The sequence below is a fragment of the Sciurus vulgaris genome (genome assembly GCF_902686455.1).
Source record: "Sciurus vulgaris genome assembly, chromosome: X".
Classification (NCBI taxonomy): domain Eukaryota; kingdom Metazoa; phylum Chordata; class Mammalia; order Rodentia; family Sciuridae; genus Sciurus; species Sciurus vulgaris.
In genome coordinates this window covers 128,602,670-128,614,399 of record NC_136471.1, presented here as the reverse complement: position 1 = coordinate 128,614,399, position 11,730 = coordinate 128,602,670, and the positions used below count along the sequence as shown (strand labels likewise).

General features: G+C 34.6%; 1 protein-coding gene across 1 annotated transcript in view; it reads left to right on the top strand.

Annotated features, from left to right (window-relative positions):
* Nucleotides 1-5: 5 nt before the first annotated feature.
* OFD1 (OFD1 centriole and centriolar satellite protein) overlaps nt 6-11,730 on the top strand; it is a 40,258-nt gene continuing 28,533 nt past the window's right edge. Inside the window, exons 1-5 of the mRNA XM_079123139.1 lie at nt 6-225; nt 495-593; nt 4,552-4,752; nt 6,612-6,680; nt 6,791-6,821. Of these exons, the coding sequence (XP_078979265.1) occupies nt 501-593; nt 4,552-4,752; nt 6,612-6,680; nt 6,791-6,821 (394 nt within the window). The 5' untranslated portion in view covers nt 6-225; nt 495-500. The remainder of the gene's footprint in view (nt 226-494; nt 594-4,551; nt 4,753-6,611; nt 6,681-6,790; nt 6,822-11,730) is intronic.

The window sequence follows — 11,730 nt, the reverse complement described above, 5'->3', positions numbered from 1 at the left end:
AAAGGCGATTCCGTTTGGCGGGCCTCGGGAGGGGCGGAATGGACTCTGAGTGGTGAAGTCTCCTGGTGCTGCCCTGCCACCCCTCCCCCGACATCGTGTCCGCCCTCCAGCAGCCTTTGAGAGTGTTCCCTGGGTCATGGCCCCGCCCATCCTTCAGAACCGCGGAGAAAGGAAGTGCCTGTCTTCGCCAGAGTTCTAGCTTCGAGTGCTAGGGAGAACATTCAGGTTTCTTGTTTTTCCCGATCCCCCAAACAGGCAGGGATTCCCTTTCGTCCTGAGCCTGCTGCCTGGATTGGGCTTTGGAACTCGGGTCACGGGGGGTGGACTTGGGAGGAAGCTGATACTGATGATGGCTCAGATAGCTACACTAGCCACTTGCCGGGTACCGGCAGAAATTAAGTCTCTTGTTTGGGTTTCCCGGGAGGTCACTGGCCTGTTTTTAAAATTAACGGCCCCTTGTCCACCAAGTAACTCATAATAATTTTCTCTTCCAGTACACCATGCCCCCCAAGAGTGATGTATTGAGTCAAGATGAACTGCGAAAAAAGCTGTATCAAACGTTTAAGGATCGGGGTATACTGGACACGCTTAAGGTATCAGATTTAAGCATATCTGTGTCATAATTTACAAGTGTAATCTGTTAACAGTCCACATTTAAATTCATCCAGAGCTTGATAAACATTGTATTGGTGAGTTACATTTTTATATGGAAAATATTGAGTGAGTAGTCTTAAAAAAAGAATATTCAAATAGATTTATTGAACTGACATTAAGATAGTAACATTTATGTAATGAACACATTTTAATTTAGGTTTGTTTTATAAATCTGGTTTACAGGTTCCCTAACAAGTGATTTTGTAGTAGGTTTGATTGAAGAGGGGCTTTAACACTACATCGAAAACATTAGGTGTACTGCTTATGATAGAATAGCTTGAGGAATAAAATTTTTTAGAATATTCACACGTTCCAATATATTTTGTCAGAAAATTATTTTAATAGCTTTTTTTTTTTTACAGAATCAGTAAAATAGCAGTTGATTATTTGATAATTATCAAAATTATTTAGATTTGAGTCTTGGCTAAGTGGGGCTGAAAACAACAAAAAGGCTTGGACTGTTGGCTGTCCACCTCTAATGAGATGACAGAAGGAGGATTGACATGAATTCTGCAGTGTTCATTAAACACATTTCAGCTCTTGTCATTTCCCACTTCCTCAACATTCAGTTCTGACTGCATCTATTTCAATTTTGTTCTTTTCTAAGTTGCTTTAATAACATGAAATCATCCAAATTCTTTTTTCTTTCTTTGGGGAGGTTTTTTTACTCCGCTGAGGTCTGAGCTTTACAGTTTTTTTTTAAACTGTTTCTACTGTTTATAGGTTTGGCTGGCATTGATTTTTTGACCCACAAACTCCTCACCGTTTTCACCACTATTGAGAACCACCATGTTGGACTCTAATATACTTTAATATGGGTAGCAAATATGTATTACTACACTATACATTTAGATTAACAGCAAAGAGTAGGATTGGCTCATTGGGTTTTATTTTATAATATACATTTCAGAATTATGTTCAACATTTAAAATAGTAAGAAATTAAGGAAAAGTGAACCCAATTTCACCACCACCACTCTTCCCCATTGCTTCTGTAACTTTATGAAAATATTTCAGACTCATCTGGAAAGTACAAAAAAGAAAAAAATCATGTCTAATACAACTACTAATTGGTATAATGTGTGTACCCTTTTTAATTAAATTATTTGATGAGCATTTCCCTCTTTCCTTAAATTTCTTGAAATCCCCATTTTCAGTGACAGCAGGCTAATCTTTGGAAGTATGGGTGATTTATGTAGCAGTTCCCAGTTGTTAAATGTTTAGCTTTTATCCAAGTTTACATATAACTGTCAATTACATCTCTCATTTTTTTACCTAGAATAGATAGAATTTCATTACTGAGTCAAAGGGCATGAGCATTTTTAAGTTTCTTGATGTATATTTCTTGTTCTGGAAAGATTGTAATAGTTTATTTTCTACCAGCAGTCTAAGAATGTTTGTTTCATGGCAGTATTGCTGTTAATTATGTTTTTTCACTGTCTAAGATTGGGAAAACTTTGTTTGCACATTCATTTATTATTTCACTCATTTGATTATTAATGTTGTGTATCTTTTCTGGATATTTGTATGTTTTCCATTGATTGACAGTTCATGTTCTTTTCCCATTCTTAGGAGATTAGTGTTTTCTTATTAATGTGTTAAGATCGCTCTTAATAGAAAGTATTAATCATTCCTGTTTTTGTTACAATGCTTTATGTCAGTATTCAATTTTAATTTGGCTTTAAAATTGAATATTATGTTTCTATATGGTCAAATCTATTTTTTTTTTTTTTTATTCTCAGTCTTGCACTAAGAATGAGTCTTCACTTTTTAAATTTTGGAAAAGCTTTTTTTTTTTTTTTTTTTTTAAACACTTAACTTCTAAACCCATCTGGAATTAAGTGAACTACATTAACCCACATAGAATTAATTGTGCTTCATTAATTTTCTAATATTGAACAACCCTTGCATTCTTGGGCATGTCTAATTCTGTAGTAGATCTGAAAGTTTTTTATTAATAGCTTCAGTCATAATTGATATCAACCAATCATTACCCTTTTTGAGCTGTCCTCCTTTGGCTTCGGTGTCAGGATTTTGCTAGCCTGTTAATTTATAGCTACAGTGTAGCCTTGGGAGAAATAGGAGTTCCTGTTCATCTTGCAACTGGCTATTCAGTTTTCTATGATTTCAACTTGATCAATGACAGGGCAGAGTTTTACTTTCTCAGATTTAACTAAAATTTACTTTCTCAGTTCAATAACTAGCATAGGTGAGTTTTGATTTTTAAAAATTTGAATTTTTTGATGACCTAATTCTGTTGGGTATTTGAAGAGAACTTGTATTTATGGTTAAATACAAAGTCACTTACATTATCTATAAATGAAACTTGTCAAATCTTCTGTTCCATTATTTTGGGTCTGATTAGTCAGTTTTTGAGATGTGTGTCTTCTCTCCCACTTCCTCCCCACACCTCCATGGTAATAGTCCTTTTATACTTGATTTTTATCTTAGGGACATGACAGAATTTAATTCTAATAGATTTTCTTTTTGAATTGACTGCTGAGAAACTCCAGGCTGGTGGTATTACTTCTAGCAAGTACTAGATGACGTGCTTTTTGTGTGTCTCGATGAAAATTGGTCTGTAATGTTATTTCATTTTTTTTCCTACTCTTTACTTTCCTTTCACCCTGTTTATATCACTCACTTTACCATTTTATCCTGTTATAATATGTATATGCAGGACACTCTAAATCTTTTTATTAATTCAGCTGGATCTAAATATACCATTTCCTCTGTATGTTATAAATGTAATTAAACTACTTCTAAATTTTATTTGTGGAGGCTGCTGTGGGTACTCATTATTTCAGGCAGTGAATTGTCTTAGATGAGGCTGAGCATGTATATTTTGTTCAGTGTAAATGTCTTTTTAAATATAGGATTTTAGGTTTATAATCCTGTTCTGGTAATTATATACTATTCTGTAGTTAAAGGATATATGAAATAGGTAAAACACAAACTTCATTTGGCACTTGCTTGTATTCTATAGATAATTTGACTTATTAGATATTTCCTGCTAAACCCTAAGAATCCAGGCAGTTTACTCCTAAACTTAGCCCAATTGTGACTGAAGCAAGATTGTAATCCCAGCAATTCAGGAGGCTGAAGTAGGAGGAAAGTTTGAGGCCAGCCTTGGCAACTTAGTATAGACCCTGTTTATACTAAGTAAATAAAATAAAAAAGGGCAGGGGATGTAGCTCAGGGGTAAAGCACCCCTGAGTTCAATCTCTAATACCAAAAACTTTTTTAAAAAATAAATTTTTAAATAGAATTAAACAAGCTTCCATTAGTCTGATAATTTAGGGGATTTTCTTAAAACCCAAATGAATAATAATGCCAATGTTATAACCTTAAGAAAATTATCCACTTTGAGTCTAAATGTCCTTATTTATAAATCGTGAGAAAATTGTCCTTTATAATTGCTTGAGATTCAAATACTGTGAAAGTGCATTTTAATAAGCTGCCTTGGGGTTTATTAATTTCTCTTGCATATATTATTTCCCTTTTAGGAACCCAGTTTTACTTTGATCAATGTGTTCAATAAACTGGTTTGACCCAATATTATTTTCATAGCCTCCAACAATCCAGAGGTCTGAAGTGGCAGAATTTTCTCCTTTACTTGATATCCTGCTAACAAGCTGAAATGGGCTTCTAGGGAAGTGAAGTTAGAGTCTACAAGTGGTCTGGCTAACCACCAGTTTGGGGAGTTGGGAAAGAAAGCTTTTGCTGGCTCACAGGGTAAGACAAATGGTTCCTAACTTGTGGCCATGGATCTAGAACCATTCTGAAAGTAAAAGCAAGGACTCTAGTCAGTGCAACAAATCTGTGTATATCTCTAATAAGATAGTTCTACTTAATTTTTTCTCTTGTCTACTTTTTTTTTTTTTTTTTTTTGCATTAGACACAACTCAGAAACCAGCTAATTCATGAATTGATGCACCCTGTGTTGAGTGGAAAACTGCAGCCTCAGTCCATTTCGGTGGAAGGGAGTGCCCTATTAATAGGTGCCTCTAACTCTCTAGTGGCAGATCACTTACAGAGATGTGGCTATGAATATTCACTTTCTGTTTTCTTTCCAGAAAGTGGTTTGGCAAAGGAAAAGGTAAAGTCTTTCTGGTTTTTGTATTTTCTATTAACAGTCTCTTCCTCTGATAAGTGTGAAGTGCTGCATAGTAGCTAAGTGTTCCTTGACTAGTTAGGTCCATTTCTTGTTCATCTTTGAATGCACATCAATCCTGCACATATTCGTTACATAACAAATGAGTACTAAATTTGATAGCTCATTTAACCTTTTGTTAAAGAGTGATATGTGGAATCACTAAATGTTTTGGAGCTAGAATTGATCTTACATTCAATGTAGTCTAATTAAACTCACAAGTGCCATTTCTTTTGAACATTTACTGTGACTTTGGCACTGTGCTAGGCCCAGTGCAGGTGTCACATGTGTTACAGATAACCAGTTGGACCCTGGAGAAGTGATTTGCCCAAGGTCATGCAACTTGTAATTGGCAATGCAGGTCAAGTAAATCTATAGCCTCTTCAGATATTTTTCTTTGAAATTCCATAAGAGAAGTGAGAAATGCATAATTGAAAATCTGTAAAATTCTGAAACATTTGAACACGTTTTATCACTTTAATGATTTTGACTATGTTTTTCTCATTTCCATTGAACATTTTAGTCACATTTTATTATTTTAATGACAGACATAACAAACTTTCCTGTGTTTATGCATGTTTTTAAATAGAATTTTTTTTTTCAAAGCAGTTTTAGATTCTCAGCAGAATTGAGTGAAAGAGTTCCCATACACCCCTGGCCCCTCCCCACAGCCTCCCCACTATCAGTGCCTTGCACCACAGTAGTACATTTGCTATAATCAGTGAACTGACATGAACACTTTGTAATCACTCCAAGCCCATACTTTACATTAGGGTTCACTCTTACATTAGTGGTGTCCCTATGTTTTTACTCTCTATAATTGTCCATAAGTTTAATATTTAATTTTACAGAAATAAGAACAGTGACTATTTGAAAGAAAGCCTGAAATTTAAACATGCCATATTTCTTCATTAGCAAGTAAATTCTGTAACATTAGGAATTCGTTTTTAGTTTATCATTTTCTAACTTCCTAATGATACATTGCAAATTTAGTCAGTTGTAGCAATAATTAATCCAGTACATACTTTTAATGGTTTTTGCTAATATAAAATGCCATGAAGGATATTTCTCTTAAAAGAACACCATTTGAAAAAAAATGATATTAGTGTTCTCAGGGTATATGTAGTAAATGACACATACTGTAGTAGAAATGTATATCAAGAATAGTTATCCAGCCGGTTGTGGTGGTGCACTCCTGTAATCCCAGCAGTTCAGGAGGCTGAGGCAGGAGGATCCTGAGTTCAAAGCCAGCCTCAGCAACTTAGTGAGACCCTGTTTCTAAATAAAAATACAAAAAAGGGCTGGTGATATGGCTCAGTGGTTGAGTGCCCCTGAGTTCAATGCCCCATACCAAACAAAAACAAAAAGTTATCCAAAATGTCTGTTTAAAAATACTTTAGGTACAGTTAGTGATTTGTAGTTGTAAGGACTGTAAAAATTTAGTTCATTTACATTTTTAAATATTTGTAAAGACTCTGGAATTTGCTCATATATTTGGTTCATCAGATATTTATCATATAAGATATTAATCATTTTTGTCATTTCCATTAAGTATACCATCTTTAGTGTAAAAGTATTTGGGGGTTAATTACATTATCAAAAAATCTTATCCTTTTAATCTCAACATATTTATTGTAATTTATTTAACGGTGTAAGAAACAGCTTTGATTTTGCATTTTAGTATAGTTCTAATCTTATTTAATCTGAATCATGATTCTTAATTTCATATTCAGAAACTTATCCCAACTTGTCACTTAAAAATTGGTATAAAAATATGTCTAATTAATTTTTTTCCCCCCCTGAAGGTATTTACTATGCAGGATCTATTACATCTCATTAAAATCAACCCCACATCCAGTCTCTACAAGTCACTGGTAGGATTGTTTTTTTTGTTTTTTGTTTGTTTGTTTGTTTTAATAACCTGCTTTGTTTTGTTAATTATAACTAAATAGTTGAATAAAAGTAAATTATTTTCTTTTTACAGGTCTCAGGATTTGATAAAGAAAACAAAAAAGGTAGGAACCTTCATCTTTGTAAAGAACAACATTTTTGTATTTACTTTTTCCTACAAAAGTATGAAGTTAATAATTTTTAGAGGGAAGAGTAGGAAATTTAAGTTTTTTGTTTTTTGTTTGTTAGTTTGTTTTGTGCTGGGAATTAAACCCAGGACTTTGTGCATGCTTGGCAAGGGCAGTACTACTGAGATATATCCCAGCCCTAAGAAATTAAATTTGAATTAAATTATTTGATTTTCTTTGCTGGCTGTATCTTACCTTTTAAATAAGCCAATGATTCATAAATTGCTCAAAAAAAGTAGGTAATTTTCCCACATATTACCTTTTTAATAACTCCTAGATACTGAAATAAGTAAACTGGTGATGGTAATCAAGAATCCTACTAATATTCTTTGTAAAAATATCCACTATTTGGAACATTATTGGGGGAGGGAACTCCAAAAAATTAATAGCATTTAGGATAGGTAGCTTTGTATACTAGGTGTTCCATTGAAATACAATTGATAGAGTATTAAATATATTAATATTTGTGTAAAGTATTAAATGTATTAATATTTTTAATAAGTATTAAATAAGTACTTTCTTTTTATTCTTCAGTGTTTATTCAGACCTGATAAATCTCCCCTTAAATTCATCCTTGATAATAACCTTTCATAGAATCCATAGCTACTGTCATTGCCAGGTCATATGTTGCGTTTCAATAATAGGCTTTGTAGTTTGAACATAAGCTGAAAACTTGCCTTTGATGCCTAATCTTTTGGTCTTTTTAAATGATTGTGACATCACGTAACAATCGATCCTTCTGCGTTAGTTTGCTTTTGGATTTTTGTGTTGCCAGTACTACTCCCGTCCCCACTAGGACATTCATTCTTTCAATCAGAATTTATTCAGCAAACATTTGAGTACCTACTTTCTGCAAGTTATTAGTTTATGACTTAAAGCCAGTTCTCTTGGGAGTAGTGTTTACAGAAGATAACTAAACTGGATCACAAAACATTCTGGGCTGCCTTTAAAATAAATCATCCCTGCTGAAGTTTGGCATGGTAAATGATCCTATGTTCTGAACTTTTAAGGGAGAACCATACAGTGTCACTCTCTGTAATCATGGAAATGTCTTTCTCTGGGCTGTCCCATGTGGTGGCCACTAACCTCACATTACTATTAAGCACTTGAAATGTGACTAGTGTGCATGACAATTAAATATTTTAGTTTAAATTAGCCACACATGAATAGTGGCTACTATATTGGACAGCACAGGCCTAAAATATAGAGCTAATACCTGTTACTTTACTGTTATTTGAGAAGGAAATTTAGGTTTTGAAGGGATCTTAAAAAAATAATAATAATAATCCACTTACTTATAGGTATTTGTATTATTCAACCCTTACCAGCTTCACCCAGCATGCCAGTAAAACTTCTGGAAGTCAGAAAAACTGAGATGCCAAAATTTGGATAGAACTCTTTGCTAATTATAAAACAGGTACTATTAACATGATTTTTAAAATTGGTGGCTTCCAGTTAGGAGATTAAGACCATCAAAAACCTGGTAGGAAGATATTTTGTATCCATTGTCTGTCCCTATCTTATTTTCAAGTGTCTGTATTGAATAGGTGCTTATCTGTTGAATGGCCATAGTACTTTTCTCCTAGAGTCTACTCGCCCATACTTCCCACCCCTAATTTTTCCTTTCAAGATAAAGATGCCTAGGAAATCATGGGTAGAAAATTTGAACATTGGAAGTTAAATCCTTTCTAGAAGTTAAATCCTTAACTATGGCAAAAGAATAGAACATAGATTAGTGCGGTAGAGTAATTCAAAAGTAGATCCACACATACAGTCAACTGAATTTTTATAAGGATTTCATGGAGGAAGGATAGTCTTTTCGATAAATGGTGCTGTAATAATTTGACATTCATAGGCACAAAAATGAACCTAAATACCTTACATAAAAACTAACTCAAACCCAAGAGAACCACAGATAGAAATGCAAAACTATAAAACTTTTGGACAAAAACAGAGAATCTGTATGACTTGGGTTTCATGATGAGATATATAACTCCAAAAGCATGATACGTGAAAGAAATAAGTGGGATTTCATTAAAATTAAAAACCACAAAAGGCAGTATTAAGAGAATGAAAGGCCAAGATGCAGACTGGGGGAAAAATTGCAAAACACAAATATGATAAAGGAATTATATTCAAAATAAATGAAGAACTTTTAAAACTCAGCAAAAACAAATAACCCAATTCAAAAATGGGCAAAGAATCTGAACAGACATCTTACCAAAGAAGAGTTACAGATGGCAAATAAGCATATGAAAAAATGTTCAACATAATTTGTCATTAGGGAAATGCAAATTAAAACAAGGAGCTACCACTACACGCCTGTTAGCATTGCTAAAAATCCAAAACACTGATGATACAAATTTTGGCAAGGATGTGGAGCAAAAGCAACTCTCATTTGTTGCTGGTGGAAATTCAAAATGGTACAGTCACTTGGGAGACGGGTTTGGTAGTTTTTTACAAAGCTAAACATAGTCTTAGCATAAGATCCAGTAGTTGTGCTCCTAGGTAATTCCCCTGCAGATTTGAAAATTCATGTCCACACAGACACCTGTGCATGGAAGTTTATAGCAACTTTATTTGTAATTGCCACAAATTGGGAGCAACCAAGATGTCTTCAGTAGATGAATGGATAAACAAACTGTTGCATCCATACAATGCAACATTAGTCATCTCTCAGGAATGTGTTGTGAAACCATCTAAAAAATGAAAATGAATTTTAAATTCATATTGTTCACGAAGAGGCCATTCTGAAAAGGCTACATATTATGATTGTATATGTGTGTGTGTGTGTGTGTGTGTATGTATATATATGACATTCTAGAAATGGCAAAACTATAGATAAGGTAAACTGATCAGTGATTGCCAGGGATCTGGAGAAAAGGGAAAAAATGATCTCTCTGGGAGATTGAATAGGTGAAGCACAGGAGATTTTTGAGGATGGTGAGTGTTGTATGATACTGCTGTGGTAGGTGTGTAACACTGTACATTTGTCAAAAACATGCAGAACTTTACAGAACAAAGGGAACCTTAATTAAAATTGAGGAGGTCAGTTGATCCCAGGATGAAATACAGACTGGGACAGAACAGTCTAACTGTGGGGGTGGAGGACACTGAGCTAACTTCAGAAATGAGTGGAAACTAAAGGCAAAAGCAGTTGGACAGAAGAACTACTCTAGGTGATAGTTATTTCCCTTTGAGGGACTGGTTAACAATTCTGGAACCACTTATGCTAGAATTAACAAGGCAGTGGGTAGGAGATGATAGGGAAACAGGTTTCTCACTGTTTGGAATTTACAGATAAACAAGGTAGGAGGCTAGAATGATCCATGTGGTTGGAGACATCAGTATGAACTCACATTTAGCTTAATATAGATTGAGATGCTAATATACAGAAGTTTTCAGAGATGTATATATACATACTTTAGTATACATGGCTTTATTTCCTTGCTGTGTTAGCTGAGAGGGCCTAGAAGCAAATACTCTAGTAGCAGTGAGCACTTTAGTGCCAAGTTTGGGGAAGTTTTGTTTTCTCTTAACCATTCTTTAATTAAAAGAACCAAAGCTCTTTAGAGAAATGGCTGATTCTAGGATTGGAGCAGAAAATATACAAGATGAATGTGGAGTATCTTGTAATGCCAGATTGTAAGGAAGTGATCTTTTTAAAAAGTTCCACAGTGGAGCTGGGGATGTGGCCCTGTGTTTGATCCTCAGCATCCCCCCAAAAAAAAAATCCACAGTGAAAGAGCTCCCAAAGGCCAAAGCTGGAACAATTTGTGCAACAAAATAAAATTCTGGGTTATCTAAACAAAAGTGTGAATTATAATCCCGAATATAAATATCTGTGAATCCATACTGACATAAGCAAATGATTGAATCAATAAGTGGGGGAGGATAGACAAACCCTTCTTAGAGGGTCAGTGTGTGTTGGGAGGGGGCTGAAGAGGAGGAGAACTTATCAGAGGCCTGTGAAGAGTACCACAGACCCAAGGAAAGGTAACTGCACTAGAAATACTCGAGTGGAAGAACACATCTCTGAAGATTAGTCAATATTTTTTTAGTGGAAGAACGCTTTCCTGAGAGAAAGATATATTTTTATGGATTAGAGAGGGGAGCCTTGTGTTTAGGCAAACATCAGTGAACATAGATATGTTAAGTTTTTGTAACATTAGTGAACATAGATATATTAAGTTTTTGTGTCTCAAAATTTCAAAACTTAAAAAATCCTAAACTTACTATGGAAGGAAAAACAGTTCTCTCCAAAGAAATAACTGACCTTGAATTTCTGAGGAGAAATTATGATTAAGGATTTTACATTGTAAGGCAATGTGGCTGTACATGCAGTGGTTTATGACACATCAAGTAGCTCATATGTGATTGTTACATGGGGGGTGATGATTGCTTCATAAAAAGTTGAGAGGTTTCTGGGTGATTCTGCCCATGTAAGGAAAGCTAAAAGTGTAGGAATCAAATTTTAAAGTTAAGCAGAAAAGAAAGACCTGTAACTTGGTGGGTGCAGAAGCATGACTCCTTTCAACTATCTACTGTGGTATATTTTACACTGATTATTTTTCAAGAATGTATTTAACTCCCCATTGATGGAGACATTGTTTGTGGGGGGGGTGGTGTTTGTTTTTTGCCATTGGAAGCAATCGGTGCGCACCCTTGTGCCTTTGTGAAAGTGAATTCCATTGTATAAATTCATGGAAGTAGAATGACTAGGTTAAAGGGCATGTGCATTTTGAATATACATAAGGACTAAAAAATTTCCCTCCTAAGTGAATGAGCACAACTAATCCGTACTGCTTGCTCTGCCAACACTTAGTATTATTCAAGTTTTAATCTT